General features: G+C 42.4%; 1 protein-coding gene across 1 annotated transcript in view; it reads right to left on the bottom strand.

The window, feature by feature from the left end:
- The window catches only part of HPCAL4 (hippocalcin like 4), a 49,135-nt gene that overhangs the window by 13,189 nt on the left and 14,888 nt on the right, over window positions 1-21,058 (bottom strand). Inside the window, exon 2 of the mRNA XM_089676679.1 lies at window positions 9,061-9,224. Coding sequence (XP_089532805.1) covers window positions 9,061-9,222 — 162 coding nt within the window. The 5' untranslated portion in view covers window positions 9,223-9,224. The remainder of the gene's footprint in view (window positions 1-9,060; window positions 9,225-21,058) is intronic.

Genomic DNA, 21,058 nt, shown 5'->3' on the forward strand with positions numbered 1-21,058 from the left:
AACCTTTAGAATCATTTTAAAGTGGTTCTAAAAGCAGGTTTTTTACTTCAATGCATTCCCTCCATTAAGATAAAAACCTCTCCTATCTCGATTCAGAGCTGTGCCTGAAAGCAGCGTGTTAGGGAAGGCTTGCCCATAATACAGGTGACAGTTCACAGTGCATAACTATGCGCATGCGCACACCAGCAACTGGCCAGGTAGATGTGCATGGACGTAGGCATAGGCATGTGCACAAGTGCACTTGTTCATACAGGAGTGTGCCTGTCACTAATTATTATTATTATTACACAGTATTTATAAAGCGCCAATAGTTCGCTCAGCGCTGTACATTACAAAGGGGGACAGAACATGTGACAGAACAATAACAATACAATGCAAAACATGAGGGGATCGAGGGCCCTGCTCTTTCGAGCTTACAATCTAGAAGGGATGGGATGGTAGCACAGGAGGAGATAGCTGTGGGGGATGGAGTGGTAGGGAGTGGAGGAGGTCGGCAAGTTAGCAGGGGGTGGGGTAGGCTTCCCTGAAGAGGTGGGTTTTCAGGGTGCGCCTAAAGGAGAGGAGAGGAGGTGATAATCTGATGGGTTGGGGCAGGGAGTTCCAGAGGATGGGGGACACCCTGGAGAGGTCCTGGAGGCGGGGATGGGAGGAGGAGACCAGGGAACTAGAGAGAAGGAGGTCTTGTGAGGAGCGGAGTGTGCGTGCTGGGTGGTACTTGGATATTAGGTCAGTGATGTAGTTCGGGGCAGTGTGGTGGACAGCTTTGTACATCAGTGTTAGGATTTTAAATTTGATCCGTTGCGCAATCGGAAGCCAGTGGAGGGATTGGCAGAGGGGGGGGGGCGGAAACGGAGCGGTTGGAAAGGTGAATGAGTCTGGCAGCCATATTCAGGATCGACTGAAGCGGGGATAGCTAGCGGCGAGGCAGGCCAGTGAGGAGGGAGTTGCAGTAGTCGAGTCGTGATATGATGAGGGAGTGGATGAGCTGTTTAGAGGTTTCTGCTGGTGCTAAATGGGCTATTAAACAGGCTTCAGTATTATCTCATTGCTGTTTGGTCTACAGCTTCTGTGTGTTGTTCCTGATTCTTGTGCTTGACCTTTGACACTGACCTGGCTTGTTCCTGACCACCCCTTGTCTGCTACCTGCCCTGACCCTGGCTTGTCTTCGGATTCTTCTTCATTCTGCTGTTCCTGTCTTATTGATCCTCCGCTGCTGACTTGTCTGACCTTGCATCTTCTCATCCCGCCTGCTGAAGCTCTTCAGTCTTTCAAGTCCTCATTTGGATCCTGCTGTCATGCCAGGTCATCTGCCACCAGCCTGTCCTGTTGCTACATCTCCCTAAAATAATTATATTGAAAACATTCGCTTGGGAATTTACAAATAAAATTAGCAACTAACACAATAACTAGGAGAAAATAAAGAAACTAAAAACACTTCTTGTAGTGCTTAAGATGATCGTTAACAATAGAGAATAATATAGAGAATAATAGTGTCCAAATCCCCACAAAAGGAGGATAATTTTAAATCAGTATAATACATTAAATAAAGTCTATATAAAAGTCCACATGATCCAGTGGTAATGACGCTAAGTGAACTAAAAACCAGAAGGAGAGAGAGAATCCATTATTTTTCACCCAACCATTTGGCCTTACTGGAAAATTTGACCACCTCAGCTCAGTGCTGAGCGACGCAGGGACCTTTAGCTGGGGACAGTATTTGTCATCCTAGACCTCCTTGTTTAGAGAGATGTCCTTATATTGTCCATATTTCTTGGAAGATTCATTTAGGAGTCCTAGATTCATCTGTGGGCTTGATATCTGCTTTGTATGGCAAATTTTCCGGTAAGAGGCCATATGATTGGGTGAGAGGTGATGGATTCTGTCTCTCCTTCTGGTTTTTGGTTCACTTAGCATCATTACCACTGGATTATGTGGACTTTCATATGGACTTTATTTGAAGTGATACTAAACCCACAACAGTAAAACCAGTCTGTATATGCAGTAAAGCATGCTTGTTATGCTCACTGTGGAACCTAGGGGGTTAATACTCTGCATTGTGTAAAAAGGTTGTTTGACTCTGTCTTCTCTGCCCCTCCTTTTGTTCAAATGTCCACCCTGATAAAATAGACTGAACCCGTAGCCCTTCTGCACATGCTCAGTTTAGTTCTTGGGAGCGTGCATGTGATCAGCACAGCGCCAATCAGCACTGTCCAGACAGGTCAGGGGTTTTTCATCCTGCTAGAACAGAAAGAAAACTCCTCCAACAAGCATTAGCTAGTGTTTTGCTGGACACTGATAGAAGTCACAAGACTGCTATAACTGCTGATGAGAAAAGGTATTTAGCTGTTTATATTTACTAAAATAATTGCATTTCCATGTTCTGTGTACTGTGGGAGACCAGATATAGTGAATGCAGGGTCCTGGGTTTAGGAACAATTTAATGTATTATACTGATTTACAATTTTTCTACTTTTTTGGGGATTTGGACACTATTATTCTCTATTGTTAGCCATCATCTTAAGCGCTACACTAAGTGTTTTTAGTTTGTTGCTACATCTGCTTGTTGAGTACTGCTGACACACAGACTACTGGACTGATCACAAGTACTTATACCTCACAGTGATCCTGCGGCTGCTGTTCCACTACCTGTAGCCCTTAAGCCGGAGCAGTACAAGAGGCCTTCCTATTTATGTCAGGCTCACTATTCAGGTACGCAACACAATGGTTCTCTCCTCTCTGGGTATTCACACCTATGCGATCCAATTCTGCACATCACACCGCGTTTTGCGGTCCGCTTTCAGGGTGTTGTTAACTTAACATACACACCCGCAGCGGTTCGCATAAACGGGGTACGATTCTGATGCGGTGCAGAATTCGCACTGAAAACGCTGCGAATTCCGCACCACATCAGTGTGAACCAGGGCTAAGAGTTCAGGGATCAGGTCAGCAGTTACTCACAGTCAAAAATTGCAGTATCGTCCCCAGGAGCTGCCAGGCAGCGTAAAGTTTGCAGTGCACAGGCTCCAGCTCACACTTCCAAACGCCAATCTAATTATAAAATGAAGCAGTTATAACGCTCTGCAGCTGTGCAGCAGCAGGTATTACCACACACACACAGGGTGCTTTAGTGGCACCATTTTTGATTTGCCGCTTTAACAGTGTGACCAGTGGTGTGTTTAGGTTTTGTGCTGCCCTAGTCAACACTAAAATCGTCTGACCCCGCGGACACCGACCAACACAACCTCCCCTTCTCCCTCCCGTGGAGAGAGCCTGACATTGACCAACAACACCCCTGCCCCCCCCCTCGAGAGGGCCTTCCACTACCTCCCCCCCAGCGATAGAAAGACACTCATCTTCACAGCTCCGGAAATCCCCAGGAATGAGTCAGGCTTTACATACACCATCAAGTAGCCCCTCTCGGATCCTACCTGGTTCCCATGGCGCGCGTGTCCCTTCTTTCACCCCTCCCTTCTTGGTGGAGGTGCTGCTCCCCGAAAAATGCCACTCTAGGCAAGTGCCTTGTTTGCCTTGTGGTAAATACACCCCTGAGTGTGACAGGTTGGTGGCTGTGCACTACAAACTTTACACTGCCTGGCAGTCTGGGGATAATCATTTCTCAGGGACAGTCTCCTCACTACGGGGGCTATCTCCAGGAAGCAGGGATGAATTGCAACCGTAAATTATTATAAATTTGGGTTTTTAAACTGATGTTATATATTTTATTTTCACTATCTATATACAATACAATCTTTGTTTTATCTATATTTAGCTATATTTTATCTATATACAGTCTTTGTTACAAAAAAAAAAAAAGACATTTACTGCTTAAAGAGGCAGCACATGAGATGCTGCCTGCTTTGAGGCTTGCTTTGTCTGACTGTAACTTTGAAAAGAGCCATCCAGTAAGGGAAGAGTCACTACTCTGATGATTTGAGGTTATAAACTTTAGCTTCAGTTAACGGAGTTCCAAAAACACCAGCAACAAAACACAGAAAATATGCACAGGAGCTAAAGCTCTACATTGCTGATTCAAAAGCAGTTTACAAAATAATAAAAATGAAATAAAAATAATTAACCTGGCTAAAAAATACAATTTTTTATTATTTAGTTTTTTTTTAATCTTGATCACAATAAATAATTCACAAAGCATCTATTCATTTTTGTTAAAAAATGTAGTTACAGCATGGAAAGATAACTCTGTCAACATAGCTGTCCAGTAATTTAAAGTGGATCTTCACCCTCCATTACAATTTGCCTCCAATCCACCCCTCCTCCCCTCCGCTGCACAACTTGGCTGCTGGCCGAACCCAACAGCTTCCTAATGATGTCACTGAAGTAGATGGTGGCACAGGATTGAGCAGGAGCAGAGGAGAAGCAGGTCTCAGGAGGACAACACTGGATCTGCTGGGCAGGTGAGTACCTTAACTCTACAGGACTGGCAACAAGGTAAGTGGGGGGGGGATAAAAGAAAAAATTGGGGGGGGGGGGACAGAGTGAAGATCCACTTTAACTATGGCACAAAGTACATTAGATAAACAATAATGTTATCCCTAATTCAGCCACATAAAATTGATATTTACGATTCAGTAACAGCAGAGTGTTCTATGGCAGGGCTTGAAATTTCCACTCGCCTGCTTGCCCATAGCGAGTGGAAATTATGGTGGGGGCGAGTGTGTCCCCCAGGGCCGTCTTGCTGAGCAGGCTTGGAGCTCAGGCCAGATCTGTCATTGGCACTGGGAGCCGTCAGACTGCTTAATAGCTGAGCGCAGTGAAAGCAAAAGAAGGAGTGTGTGCTGTGCTCTCTGCCTCCCCCGAAAGTGCAGTACCCAGCTCTGTGAGTGAACAACGAAGTACTGCAACTTTTTATGGGGGGTGGTGTGTGTGTGTGTACATGTACATGTGTGTGTGTGTGTTTGTGTGTGTATGTACATGTATGTGTGTGTGTACATGTGTCTGTGTGTGTGCATGTACATGTGTGTTTGTACGTACATGTGTCTGTCTGTGTATGTATGTATGTACACGTGTGTGTGCATGGGTATTTCTGTATATGTACATGTATCTGTGTGTATGCGTGTATGTACGTGGCTGTGTGTGTATACATGTGTCTGTATGTGTGTGTGTGTACATGTGTCTCTGTACATGTGTGTACGTTTCTGTGTATGTGTGTGTGTGTGTGTATGTACATGTCTGTGTGTGTGTGTACAGGTGTCTCTGTTTGTGTGTGTTTGTTGGTGGCGAGTAACTCTTAAGGCCTGGCTAGTAGCTCAGGACTTGAAATTTTAAGCCCTGTATCTACGGTACCTTGAAAAAGTATTTATACCCCTTAAAATTTTCCATATTTTGTCATATGTTATATGATTATATGTGATAGACCAACACAAAGTGGCACATAATTGTGAAGTGGAAGGAAAATGATAAATGGTTTTCAAAATTGTTTACAAATAAATATCTGAAAAGAGTGGTGTGCATTTGAATTCAGCCCCCTTTACTCTGATACCTGTAACTAAAATCTAGTGGTACCAATTGCCTTCAGAAGTCACCTAATTAGTAAATTGGAGTCTACCTGCGTGTAATTTAATCTCAGTATAAATACTGCTGTTCTGTGAAGCCCTTAGAGATTTATTAGAGAACATTAGTGAACAAACAGCATCATGAAGGCCAAGGAACACACCAGACAGGTCAGGTATAAAGTTGTGGAGACGCTTTGAACATCCCACGGAGCACGGTTCAATCCATCATCCAAAAATGGAAAAAGAGTATGGCAGAACTGCAAATCTACCAAAACATGGCCGTCCACCTAAACTGACAGGTCGGGCAAAGAGAGCATTAATTAGAGAAGCAGCCAAGAGGCCCATGGTAACTCTGGAGGAGCTGCAGATATCCACAGCTCAGGTGTGAGAATCTGTCCACAGGACAGCTATTAACCATGAACTCCACAAATCTGGCCTTTATGGAAGAGTGGAAAGAAGAAAGTCATTGTTGAAAGAAAGCCATAAGAAGTCCTGTTTGCAGCTTGCGAGAAGCCACGTGGGTGACACAGAAAACATGTGGAAGAAGGTGCCCTGGTCAGGGCGTATTTGCCGCGAGGCAAACAAGGCATTTGCCTAGGGTGGCATTTTTTAGGGGGGTTGCGCCGGGACCGCCCCCCTTGTCAGCAGTGACGCACAAGAGCCGTTACCTAGGCTTGCATATCTCTACCACCTGCATAGGAATAGATCCGATCCATGATAGCCTGCTTGAGGACGGGTGGAGAAGGTGTCCAGTGTCCTACTCCCCAGGCCAAATCACTTGCAGATGCCGTGCCGCGATGTGTGGGCTGCTTAGCCCAGCTAGACTCGCTCCGCCCATTTTACATTAGCATCAGCCAACCCCTCCCCTCCACTCTTATCCAGCCACACCCCCAAGAATTGGGACCACTGAGCAGCCGCATCTGCAGCGGAGGCTCCTCCTCTCTTCCAACTCGTGTTGGAAGAGAGGAGGAGCCTCCGCTGATCTGTGAGTGCTGCCTGGGAGCAGACCTTACCTCGACTCTGCCCATTGTCTGTATGAGGATTCGGGGAGAATGGAGCAGAGGGACAGGTGCTGTCTGTGGAGGAGAGAGGGAACCCGGCCTGGGGGAGGGGAGGGAGATGATGCTGGCTGGAGGTGGTGCTGCTGGGGATCTGCAGAATGGAAATGGAAGGGCACAGAAATGAGTAGCTGAGCATATGCAGTCAGTTCATTTTTCCTCACTTTCTCACAGAATGTTGACCTGTGAGAGAGAGTAGACTGTGTGTGCTAGGTAGGGAACAAAGCCAAGTGTGATTTATTTATTTATTTTGTTTTGGGGGGAGAGGGGGGCATGCATCCAAAAATTGGTACTTCCTGACATTTGCCATGTAGAGAGGAGAGGGCAATCAAAATGTCTGGAGCTGTGAAGGTTAGTCTATCTCTCTATAGCAGGGGTGGGTGCAGCAACGGGCCCGGGTGGGTGATCGATGCTGGCGCAGGGAGTGGGGGGGGTGGCCTCCAATCTGTTTGTTGCCTAGGGCAGCACAAAACCTAAATACACCACTGGCTCTGGTCAGATGAGACCAAAATTGAACTTTTTGAGCTAAAAGCAAAATGCTATGTGTGGCGGAAAACTATAACTCCCATCACCCTGAACACACCATCCCCACCGTGAAACATGGTGGTGGCAGCATCATATCGTGGGGATAATTTTCTTCGGCAGGGACAGGAAAGCTGGTCAGAGTTGATGGGAAGATGGATGGAGTAATACAGGGCAATCTTATAAGAAAACCTGTTAGAGTTTACAAAAGACTTGAGACTGGGGCAGAGGTTCACCATCCATCAGGACAACGGTCCTATACGTACAGCCAGAGCTACAATGGAATGTTTTAGATGAAAGCATATTCATGCCCAGTCAAAGTCCAGACCTAAATCCAATTGAGAATCTGTGGCAAGACTTGAAAATTGCTTTTCACAGACGTTCTCCATCCAATCTAACAGAGCTTGAGCTATTTTGCAAAGAAGAATGGGCAAAAATGTTACTCTCTAGATGTAGAGACATAACTGAAAAGACTTGCAGCTGTAATTGCAGTGAAAGGTGGGTCTACAAAGTATTGACTCAGGGGGGCTGACTACAAATGTACGCCACACTTTTCACATATTTATTTGTAAAAAATTTTGAAAACCATTTATCATTTTCCTTCCACTTCACAATTATGTACCACTTTGTGTTGGTCTATCACATAAAACCCCAATAAAATACATTTACGTTTTTGGTTGTAACATGACAAAATGTGGAAAATTTCAAGGGGTATGAATACTTTTCCAAGGCACTGTATTGTGTTATGACTTTCAAGTATAACTAAAGGCAAAACTTTTTTTTTTTACATTTTGGATAGAGTGGAGAGGGATTATAACACCTGTCAGGTTTTTATTGTGTCCCTAGTAAGAAGATTCCCCTCTCTATTTGTCCACTTTACTGTTATCATTGAAAAAGAAAGTAAAAGTAAAAGAAAATCCTAAATTTTGAGTTAACATCAAATCACTAATAGAGGGGAAAACTTCCAACGCACTAGTTCTGATGGCCCTGATGACACACTGGGATTCCCTCACTTTGGAGAGATAAGTAAAGGGAATTCTTCCCAAAGAGACACAAATGGCAAAAAAAATAAACACTGACAGGGGTTATAACCCTTCCTTATTCTATCCAAAAGGAACAAAAAAATTTACCTTTAGTTACACTTTATTAAAATGGAACTGCACTGAACCTGAGTACCACAAACCAAAAATGCTATTTAATTCATTTTAATATTCTAAACAAACTCCGCAACCCATGTCTCCATGCTTTATTTTGCTAAGAAATCATTTTGGAGAACACCTCCCGGCATTTCTGGCAGTGGCCATCTTGAGTAAGGGCAGATGATTCATGTAGCCGTTACTTTCTGGAATTCATCTGTCCTTAGCTCAGGCATTGGCTGAGCTGAGAATCCTTCCTCCCCTCCTGAAGACTCCTGGGATGTATGACATAATTTGCCTAGCCATGGAAACCAGGCGGTAAATGAAGGAATTCAAAAAAAGGTTAAAACAAGAAAATATGATATACTTTCCTATCTATTTATTAATGCTAGCAGCATAAGGATGTTGATTGAGAGAATGAAGTTCCGCTTTAAGGTAGTTTGGTATTAAAATAGTAGCTTCAGTCAATAGAAATAGACTGAAAATACAAGTCTTCTAAATACTTCAGGTTTATTCTGTGGAGGAAGCTTAATTTTTTTCAAAGTTTGCATTTTTATCATAATGTTGACCAATAAATTGGTCATGTTAACGCCAAAGTTTCTAAACGCAAATAAAAAACACCCCAATTTATATTGGGAAGAAAATCAGGCCCAAGGAGTTGGACAGAATTACATGTTGGAAATCACATAAACAACTCAGTATTTTAGTTCATCTCTTTCAAATTATTCCTAATAAATGGATGTTTAACACGACAGCTACATTATGTTCATGAATGTTAACAGCATGATCTTTTATGTTGTAATGAGCAGGGTCCGCAAAAAGCCAAAAAAGTACCTTAATATACAGTTGCTGAAACTCATCTAAATTGAGAATGCCGGATGGACAGTCCTTCAGGAACCCTTTATACCAGTGCTTCAACTCTTGCTCTGTGAATTCTGTGCTCTGCACTAAGTCTTGTAGCATCTCTGGGGCTAGCTTACTGTTTTGTTTTCCCATGTCTGAAAGAAAATTGAAGTACATGTGAATATATAACCTCGAGAAACATGTTACAATTTGTATATGAATCCATTTTCTTATGCAACTGAACACTTCCTTTTTCACCAAACATCCTTTAATTGTTTTACACAACAGCTTTATGTTATCTATTTTCTCTTCTAAATATTTATGGACATTAATGAAACTATAAAGAACCTTACTGAAAGGACATGTTTAAAGTGATATCAAACCTTAGTCTTTTAAGCGCTTTCAGCAGCCAATGTAACCACTATCTGAGTTTGCAGCTTCTTAATAAAAACAGGGGTTTAGTTAGCACACATTTGCAAATACATATGGAAGCTACAGAGCCACGTCACGGCACCCCGATATTCTGTAGTTCCTAACACTACAAATTTTGAGAGCCCGCATAGTAGAAGCACATGTATTTAATGGATAGACCAAGGGCAGCTGGACTCCCCTCCTTAACCACATGCCGCCCATGCCGCCCAGCCACTGTAGAAATACGGCGGCAGGGCAGCACGGCTGGGCAAAACATGTGTTTTTAAAACCTTTCCCGCCGATCATGGCCGCGGATGTCAGTCGCTGGGTCACAGCCGGTCGTTACTGGCTATGTCCCGGCGATCGGCGGCAATCGCTGACAGAGAGCACAGCTGCAGTAGCTGTGCTTTCTGTCAGTTCCCTGACAGCTCTGGGACACGCTGATCGGGACAGAAGAGTTTCTCTCTCCTGATCAGCGGTGTTCCCTGCAGTACACACCCCAGCCCCCTAGTAAAACACTCCCCTCACACAGTTAACCCTTTCCCTGAATAATAAATTTAACCCCTTCCTCCCCAGTGCCATTAGTACAGTGTCCGTGTTTTTTTTTGCACTGATCACTGTATTGGGGTCACTGGGGATATCAGTGACCCCAAGTCAGTACCTCCTAATGTTAGAATGTCCGCCGCAGTCCCGCCATAAGTCGCTGATCGCCGCCGTAAGTCACTGATCGCCGCCATAAGTCGCTGATCGCCGCCATTATTAGTATAAAAAAAAACTAAAAATCCCAGTATCTTTCCCGCCATTTGTAAACGCTATAACTTTCACGTAAACCAATTAATTTACACGTATTGGGGTTTTTTTTGGCAGAAATTTTGGCAGAAATTTATGACTAAATTTGATTTTTACATTTTTTTTTACTGGACATTTATAGCAAAAGGTTTTATAGCAAAAAGTCCAAAATATTGTTTTTTTTCCTCAAAATTGTCAGCCTTTTTTTTATAGCACAAAAAATAAAAACCGCACAAGCAATCAAATACCACCGAAAGAAAGCTCAATTTGTGGGAAAAAAAAGGATGTAAATTTCATTTATGTACCGTTTTGCATGACCGCGCAATTGTCCGTTAAACTAGCGCAGCGCTGTATAGCAAAAAAATGGCGTAAATTGCAGTATCTATACCATAGTTTGTAGACGCTATAACTTTCACACCAAGCAATCAATATACACTTATTGGGATTTTTTTTACCAAAAACATGGAGCAGAATACATTTTGGCCTAAATTTATAACCAACTTTGAGTTTACTATATATTTTTTATAGCTGAAAGAAAAAAATATAGTTTTTCTTCAAAATTTTTGGCCTTTTTTTGTTTATAGCGTGAAAAATAAAAAGCGCACAGGTGATCAAATACCACCAAAAGAAAGCTCTATTTGTGTGAAAAAAAGGATGTAAATTTCGTTTGGGTGCAGCATTGCATGACCACGCAATTATCAGTTGAATTAGTGCAGCGCTGAGTAGCAAAAAGAGGCCTGGTCATTAAGGGGGATAAATCCTCTGGAGGTCAAGTGGTTAAAGGTATAGGAGTGCACTGGACACCCAGCATGTAGCACAATGGCAGCTAGGGTGTCCAGTGCGTCCCTCACCAAAAATTCAACAGTGCAAAAAATGGCAACTGCCCCAGTCTATAACTGGCCTTCACAGCAAGGAGCACATGGAAGGGCGATGCACGTCAAACAACAAAAGAGAAAAGCTCCTAGTTCAACTTGCCAGCCAGCTTGCAAACAAAATAAATTAACCTGTCTAATAGTATGCGTTAAAAACAGGGGTTTAGTTAGCACACATTTGCAAATACATACGTAAGCTACAGAGCCACGTCACAGCACCCCGATATACTGTAGTCTTAACTCTACAAATTTTTAGAGCCAGCATAGTAGAAGTACATGTATTTAATGGATAGACCAAGGGCAGGTGAACCTGAGGGAGCCCACCCCTCCTTAAAGATACAGGAGAACACCGGACACCCAGCATGTAGCACAATGGCTGTTGGTGAGGGTGTGCACTGGACACCCTAGCTGCCGTTGTGCTACATGCCAATGGACTTGAAGAACATGAATATGGTTTGCTGCCTTTTCTTAAAGCCTAAGTTTAGTTAAGTTTTTTTTTCTTTTTTTAAATCAGCACAAATGTGGCTGGTGACTGCTGTCCTAGTTGATATTTGATCCTTTACCCCCCACCCCATACTCCCACAGCAGTAATCTTCTGGTCCTGCGGGGTTAATACAATGGTTCAACCCAACACAGGTATGCAAGGGGGCTTGTGATTGGCTGACTGTTGGTGTCAAATCACCAAGCTCCTGCCCTGTTTCTTCTTGGATTGGACAGGGACCCACCACTGGTAGTTCTTAGCCTTCGTGATATTGTGCCCAACTCCTTGTCATGGGCCTTCACACGACATCCCCAGCCATTAGCGTTTACATAAGAAAGGAATATCCACACAAAGATTAAAGTGACTCTAAAGGTTCAAGGTTTTTTTACCTTCATGCATTTGATGCATAAAGATAAAAAAACTTCTGTGTTAAACAGCCTCCCGTCCCCTCTAATACTTACCTGAGTTCCAGCGATGTGCATGACAACCTGGGCTCTTGACGGACTCTACCTCCTCATTGGCTGAGACAGCAGCAGAAGCCATTGGCTCCCAATGCTGTCAATCACAGCCAGTGAGCCAATGAGGAGAGAGGGGGCGGGTTCAAGCCTCGGCTCTGTGTGTGAATGGACATGCAGAGCAGTGTCTCGGGAGTGAGTATGCTTGGGTGCCCCCTTAGCAAGCTGTTTCCTCTGGGGAACTTGGCAGGAGGGAGGGGCCAGGAGCACCAGCGGGGTTCCCAAGAAGAGAAGGATCGAGGCTGTTCTATGCAAAACCACTGCACAGAGCAGGTAAGTATGACATGTTTGTTATTTAAAAAAAAAACTTGCCTTTAATATCACTTTACTTTCCTGCACTTTACTCTGCTGTTCTTCAAAGATAGCAGTGACAAATAACATCACACAGATCTACTATCTGGGATCACTTGGCATTCTTTGCCAATCACATATAGTGGATGTACCATAGCAGTAATTATGTGAAAGCAGCACATTTCACATCACTATTCAACCATGTTTCCTTTGCACAGTCTCACTCTTCCTAGGGTCATTAGTAATCAGAGGGCTCTGACTTGCCATTATGCTCTATGCATCCAGCTCACGACTTCCTGCATGTCATTCCAAAGACAGGGATACAGCAGCTGTTCCTCTAATTTCTGTACACTTCTCCCAGGACTTCCAGGGGAATACCACTCACAACAGAGAACACTTGGTCTGGCCTAAAAGGCCTTTTGCATCCCGCTTTTAGCCTCCACCAACCGAAAGAGTCCGTAAACTACAGCCGGCTCTTCGGTTGTAGGATTATCTCATCCTGTTCTTCTGCCCTGTCCAGGACTGACTACATCTGCATGCTGGGGGGATGTTTGACTCCCATACCCCAAATGCACAAGGCTGCTCCCAACCTGGCTTTTATATGGGCTTCAGCTACACCCATGACATCTCTACAGGAAGGCTTTGTCTAAAAGGAAACCTAACACTCTCTTACACAATTCCTTATCACCACACTATTCTAAAAAAGAGCCACCTAGTGGCAGACTAGCTAACTGCCCGTCCTTTTCGCTCACCTCCATTCATAAAAATTATAACTTCCGCCAATGAAAAGTATTCTATGAATGGAGAAGGTGGAACTTCCATTCATCTCCTTTTCCTCCAATCATATAGCTTTTTTTATTCACTGGAGGATATAGTACAGCTTTTATGAATGGAGGAGGGGGGTTGGAAAGGCAGGCATATTCAGCACTTTTGACAAGTACCTGTGACAGCTCCAGGCACTGTTTTAACCCCCATAGCAGTAGAAGATTGCCAATGCAGGGGTGTTGGAGAGATTTGTGGGGGCTGATGATGGAAGATTTCAACTAAGACAGCACCAACAGCACAAGGGACACGTTTCTTAAATGTAAGCTTTGTAGTATGTGCTGGATATTAAAAAAAAACCTAAACTTTAGCTTTAATGTTGACAACAGTGACTTGGCATATTGTGACACTCACTTTTTTTATTTGGCTGTTCATTTGTAATTTCTGTTTTGCATGCATTCCATGCTTGTATAACAGATTTATTTCAACAATTTATTAATAAAAAAATGACTAGAAGCAGCCCATATTCCAATGACTAGGTGCTAAGATGCCATCAGAAGAATGTCCCACACTCTACTGATCAGGGGCGGACTGACAACTCATGGGGCCCCCGGGCAATAGGGGATCATGAGGCCCCTGTGTCCTTGCCCAGGCTCAAAAAAGCCTATGAAAAAGGTACCAGGGGCATCTCATGGGGCCCCCTACTGACCCCGGGCCCTCGGGCAGTGCCCAAGTTTCCAAATGGTCAGTCCGCCCCTGCTACTGATCATAAAAATCACTACATTACACAGTTGATGTTATCAGGCGGCTGGATCTGGGAATAGGTTAGATTGAACTGCCTAATGATAGCTTGCACCTTCACTAAGACAGGCCATACATGGGTCAAAATTCAACCAATTTTTCATCCGAAAATTGGACCTAAGAATAATCAGCCGATTTTCACTTTGTTAGTGGGTCAATGGCACCGGCCGACTTTCGTGGATCCTCCCCTTTTCGGTGATCGGCATGTTGGAAAATTTGTGAAAAATGACCAATTTTTGACTCGATGATCAAATCATACGATCATTTTTCCGAACAAAGACTATGCACATGAGCCGTGACCTAGAGTTATATGGGATGAACTTCATGACTTGGTCAGCTGATTTTCGAAATCATTGATGGCACCATCGGATTACCGAGCGAACAACGTTTTCGATTTTCAGGCGTAAAATTGTTTGGAATTCGAACCATGTATGGCCTGTATAAGGTTCACATGAGTCTGCGAGGTAAAATGCAGCACTTTACTGTGCAGGCTATTGCAGTGCCAGCTCCGCCAGGGAGTAGTGTAACGCGCATTTCAGTGTATCCCACTACTTGTTCTTTTTTTTTTTTTTCCAATTTCATCTGAAGTGTTACATAGTGACACTTCATTATTGTCACTTCACAGCTGCATGGTGCTTTGCGCTGTTGTGTGGTGACATTCCCTGCCATCCAGTGTGGTGAGGAAAAATGCAGACATGTTGCATTGTTCTGCACTGCAAGGCACCACACATCACACCAGCATTGTGGTGTGAGTGGGGCACAGAGAAAACAATTGCTTTCTACAGTATGTGCCCAAGTGGTGATCTGCACTTATCCAATGTGGAAAAATTCAGTTTGCCTCACATACAGTGTGAATGACAAAATGGTCCTAGGCAGAATGGCCTAGAGCTAGTGAAGTATTCTTCAAACTGTCTTGTCTTGCACAGTTTAAAGGATAAAGTTTCTCCGGTCTACTTCTCCTTCTGGCTGCAATTATACTTAAGTTTAGTGTCTTTGATCATTTTACTGACTTTCTTCAGTGTGTGTAGGCATTTTTGAGTGTTTTTGCAAGCATCTAAGGCTTGAACATTTTTTAAATTATGTTTAGCCAATGGAAACTTAATTACTACTGAAAAGATGCACAGTTTTCACACATTATTTGAGGTGATCCCATTGAAGTCTATTTGGACTATAATTGCTTGAAGATTGAAGCTTGTAGCTCAAAAGCAGTTCATGTGCTTTTTAAAGCTACAAGCTTCAATCAGTATTACACTCAGGTGAGAACAGGCACAACTGAAAACTATGGGATTTTGGATGTTGGACATTTTGGAGCATGAGCTTTGAGCTACAAAACGCTCGGGTGTTAATGGGGACCTGAGATTTTTTTAAAGAAATTAGCATCACATTCAAAAAACAGCTATTCCTGTGTCTTCCTATGCCAAGAAGGCTACATTTAATTTATACAATCTGTCTATCCATTCAGTCATATCCGACCCTTGGCGATTGCATGGACCATCACTTGCAGGCGACTTCTTCCATGAATTCAATTATTTTACAGGGTAGGTTGCCAGGTCTTTCCCCAACCCCTACCATGCAGGAGATCCCACATGGCCAGGGATGAAACTAGGACAATTTAGACAGGAGCCAATTAACCTACCAGCATGTCTTTGGAGTGTGGGAGGAAGCTGGAGTACCCGGAGGAAACCCACGCGAACACAGGGAGAACATGCAAACTCCATGCAGGAGACGCCATGGTCGGGAATTGAACCCATGACCCAATTACTGCAAGGCAGAAGTGCTAACTAAGCCACTGTGCCGCCCAGTTTATACAATACATTGGATAATATGGCCAGTCATCCAGCCATCCTGCAGTTTGCCTAAAATAATACAGAATGCAGCACACTGGTTCATTGACCATAATATGTGTATTGAATGATGTCCTTGGAAAGACACCTTTATCCAAGCCAGCAGTGTTCAGAAAACCACAGGTCAGCATTGTGTCCTAGTTTCCAAGCGCAAGTGTTATCTGAGTCTAATAATTTACTGTCAATGTAGCTCTTTCTCTGGTGACATGATGATTTGCATATTATTTTTCAAGAGCTTTACTCACTCCCTGAAAGACAGAGAGGGCAGTGTTTTATATATGTGTATATATATATATATATATATATATATATATATATATATATATATTTATGTTGGCACTTTATACATAAAGGATAATGGAATCAGCATCCATGCTGCTGTGAACACATCAACATCTGGTGATTCATTTCAAATATCTCTGTTTATATTAGTGGGATTCATTTAGATAATACAGTATGTCATCTACAGCATGCTAAATCCAGTTAACTAAAATGCATTTCGAATCAGTTGAAGTATACATAAGTATCACTGATGACATTTGTTTTTTTTTCCTTACAAAGGTTCTGTGAGAAGCAGCTCAACTTTGGTAGTCCCTTTTACTCTGAAATAAATAGATTTATTGCTCCTGCTTGACCCAAGTCAACCCTCTTGAATTTTTAATTACCTTTTAATTAATCCCTTTTAATTACCTTACTCCATAGTAACAGAATGTGATTATTAAATGTAGATTTCACTGCTAGCTCTTTGGCAGATGGTGTGCTTTTCTTATGTCTTTTTGATAGTTAAGGCGTAGGAAAGATATAAAAAAAATGAAGTCATGCAATATCTATTTCTCCATTCTGTTCACACTGCAATGAATACCATTTGTTACACACAGAAGTGTGTTCATGAAATCCCTTTGCAAAGCATTTTGGGTGGTTTCTTGCCTAATACAAGATTATGTGACTAAAATAAACCCTGAAAAGCCCAGGTTAGTATAACAGCATACCCTCATTTCATTAAAGAGGAACTCTCACTTTGCCCATTTTCAAGCTATACTCGAAGATCAGTGCTCCCTCTCCATCTTTCTGATGCAGGAGTCCACCCTCAATAAGCTGATGTACTGTTGGAAGTTATGTATTCTTTCAAAAAACTTTAAATATATTTTACATGCAGCTAGTTTAAAGTTCTATTAAAGGCAATTAAAAAAATAATAAACATGTCATACTTACCTGCTCTGTGTAGTGGTTTTGCACAAAGCAGCCCTGATCCTCCTCCTCGGGTCCCACATCGGCTCCTGGCCCCTGCCCCCTGCTGAGTGCCCCCAGAGCAAGCAGGTTGCTATAGGGACACCCAAACAGGCTGTAACAGACCCAATTGAGACAGGGTTTTTTGGAGGAGAATGCAGGCTAGCCTCTTGCCTACAGACTATATACCTTGGTGTTTGAGGGGGCTCTATTCTTTGGGAGGTGTGTGCCTGGGGGACCTTTTGGAGTAGTTTTACTTTGGATTCAAGTCCATGTCTCCCCAAAACACACAGACTAGGCGACCAGGACCAGGATTTGGGGCCTCTGTGACCAAACCAGCAATGACTGCTTTAACCTCCCTCCTAGACTCAGAGCAGATGTTAATATAATCAGCTCAAAGCAACCTGATTCTGGGGTCTTTTGCTGTAATTGATTTATTAAAGTGTGATGTGTTTATTGTTGTGTGTTTGTTCCGTTGTTAATTGACTCACCTATTGTTTCTGTCTGGTGGCTTGTCCTCCTTAAGGTTCCTACATGGGATTAGTTTTGTGTCAATTTGACCTCGTTATCTAATCTGTGTGGGATGTTTATCCCAATGTGTAATATTTGTTTTATTGTTCATGTGGGGACTGCTCCTATTTCCGAACGATATAAAAACCTGTATTTCTGTTCAATAAACGGTTTTAGTTTTTACACCTAAGCTAGTGTCGCCTAGTCGCAATGCCCAACTATAATACCTCGGTTCTGTGTCCCAGTGGCGATGAAGCAGTTTTATGATGGGATCACCCAAACGGCGTGACAGGCGGTCAGTCACACAGGCTCACTGCCGAGCTTCTGCTCTGCATGTTTATTCACTCACAGAGCATAGCTTGACCCCGCCCTTACTCTCTCCTCATCGGCTCACTGACTGTGATTGATAGTAGTGGGAGCCAATGTCTTTCACTGCTGTCTCAGCCAATAAGGAGGGAGAGTCCCAGGAGAGCTGCTGCTCTCTGCACATCGCTGGATCCAGAAGGGACTCAGGTAAGTATTAGAAGGGGCTGGGAGGGTACTGCTGCACATGGAAGTTTTTTTACCTTCATTTATAGAATGTATGAAGGTAAAAAAACTTTGAGCCTTTAGAACCACTTTAATTACTTGAATCTGTCTTGATATCAGCCTTCTCCAGGTACCTATACAACAGCACTTAGACTGGTAGAGGCAAAGCTAGCACATTGAGACAGTCGGAATTTTTTCGTAGTCTTCTTGTGCCAACAGGAGATAAAGTAGAGTGAACAAAGAATGCTTCTGCTCCTTCACTGTCCAATCTGCAGGCTGCGTTTGGGAACTGATGAAGCTGTGCTGTTGCTTCCACAAAGGTTAAGGGCCTTGCTATCCTGGTTACCTAAAAGTCAGCCTTCATGAACACCATGGTACCAATTAAAATATTAATTAAACCAACACTTCCTATAGTGTTTATGGGTTAAAAGACAGCACAGTTATATTGGTACCTACTAACTACCTGTTGTAAATATTCACTTTTGCAATCAAATTTTAAGAAAACCCACTGCATGTTTGTTATGTGTTCCCATTCTTACAGCACATCTAAAAACAATTAAAAAAAGATAAAAAAAATGTATATTTCTTACCTTTATATGTATTTGGAGCAGGCCTCGAATAGAATGCAGAACAGTTTGAAATGTCCCAGCTGACAATGAAGGATACACATAGTTTCCCCACAATAACATGCAATAAAAAAGCACAGCGTCTAGATCTTTACCATTTGTTAGAACAAACAGTATTAAAATCTAGCTTACACCTGATAATGAGATCTGACAGCACAGTACAGACAGAGTTAATAGTAATCCTTAACTCCCCAGTCCACTCCACACAGTATGCAAATATAAGAAGAAATTTTTATTTTTGTTTTTAAGTTATAATATTTGAGTAAGAACAAATAACTAATATACAGTGCACTTATCCCAATTTGGCTCAAACGTGGAAATACACTTTAAGTGCTTATAGTACTTCCAGTAAGTTATATCTCCATAAACAGTCCAGACTTTTCATATAGTCTGACCACTATAACTGTTTAATAACTGAATTTAAATTAGGTCTTGTTCAATGACACAGCAAGCGGCTCACAAACAAATGCCATTTAAATGTGTGTATGGTAAATTGGAGTGCATTAGACCGATGTCTACCAGTCTTGATATTAATTAGTGTATTAAGAGTAACATCTATCCTCTACAGTAAATTATAATACATTTTTTTCATTAATAAATTAATTATAATTCTTATAAATTTGATATACTGGCCTAAATTTCACAACACGTTTTATGGACACATGGCTCCAAAACCTATTTATATCAGGAATAACCAGAATTCTTTACTAACTAAAGAGGAACACATGGCCCAACATAGATGATATTAGGTCAGTTGCTGAGGTCAAGTCTGGATTGTTGGAGGGCTATGCAAATAAAGCATTTCTATAACACCATACCTTATAAAAACTAATCAATGGGACCCATGATTCAGAAAAAAACAGTAGGACAAATAGTATCCTGGTTGTACAACCTATAAATCTACCCCCTTCATTTATTTCAAAGTGTGAGTGTCACCTGGGACTATCTGAACCACTGACAACAAAAAAGTCAACCTCAATCATCCATCTCTAATAAATACAGTATATGCAATCTTCTCAATGGTAAAGGGTGCTATCTTTGTCTACAGATTTTTCTCAATATGCTCCCTCCAGGACATCTTCATATATCAAGAGGTGACTAATGATTCATACTCTGAATGGTCTATGGTTATTAGCGGGGTACCCCAAAGTTCAATGTTGGGACCCTTACTTTTTTGACCTATTGATAGATGATATAGACTTTGGTATTTAGGGCACCATTTCAGTCTTTGCAAAGGACACAAAGCTGTGTAGTGGAACAATGTACTATGGGGGGGTCTCCAACTTATAAGCAGCCTTAATGCAATGTTCAATTTTGCAACTATGTGGCAAATGAGGTTTAATGCTTATAAATGTAAAGCTAAGTACATGGGGGCTAAAAACATGCATGCATCATACATAATAGGAGGAGAACAGCTAGGGGAGTCAGTGGTGGAGAAGGGTGCTCTGCCAAGCTGCAGTTTTTAATGCAAGCAAAATGCTTTCTTGTATTAAAAGCGGCATAGACTCCAGAGATAAAGAAAAAGAGAGAGACATAATTTGGCCTCTGTACAAAACATTAGTAAGATCCCATCTGGAATATGCAGTTCAGTTTTGGGCACCAATTCATAAAAAGGATACCGGGGAACTGGAGAAAGTGCAGAGAAGGACAACCAAACTGATACGAGGCATGGAGGAGCTCAGCTATGAGGAAAGATTAGAGGAACTAAATGTATTCTCTCTTGAGAAGAGGATATTAAGGAGGATAGCATCACCACGTATTTGTGTATTTATTTATGTTTTCTATTAGTTGAACTAGATGGACTTGTGCATTTTTTCAACCTATGTAATTTCGTTTATTTTGAAAATGCCCTATCCTTGACAATTTCTGGAATATGGTGAGTGAAATCAGACACAAACACACACAAAACAATTGGGAAATAAACCGTCTGCGTTCCTACTCCATTTCAACCACTTGAACAAAATATTAAGTACACATTCATTTTCCAGAAACAGCCCACCTCCAGCACACATATTGGTCTTTTCCCCAGTCATATCCCACATCCAGCACATATATTGGTCTTTCCCCAGTCAGATCCCACCTCCAGCACACATACTGTTTTTTCCCCCAGTTAAATCTTACTTCCAAAACATACAGCATATTGCCAAAAGTATTGGGAGACCTGCCTTTACACGTACATGAACTTTAATGGCATCCCAGTCTTAGTCCGTAGGGTTCAATATTGAGTAGGCTCACTCTTTGCAGCTATAACAGCTTCAACTCTTCTGGAAAGGCTGTCCACAAGGTTTAGGAGTGTATCTATGGGAAGGTTTGAGCATTCTTCCAGAAGCGC

Source organism: Staurois parvus, unplaced genomic scaffold, assembly GCF_062004578.1.
Source record: "Staurois parvus isolate SC_StPar_1 unplaced genomic scaffold, SC_StPar_1.0 ptg000172l, whole genome shotgun sequence".
NCBI classification, from domain to species: Eukaryota; Metazoa; Chordata; class Amphibia; order Anura; family Ranidae; genus Staurois; species Staurois parvus.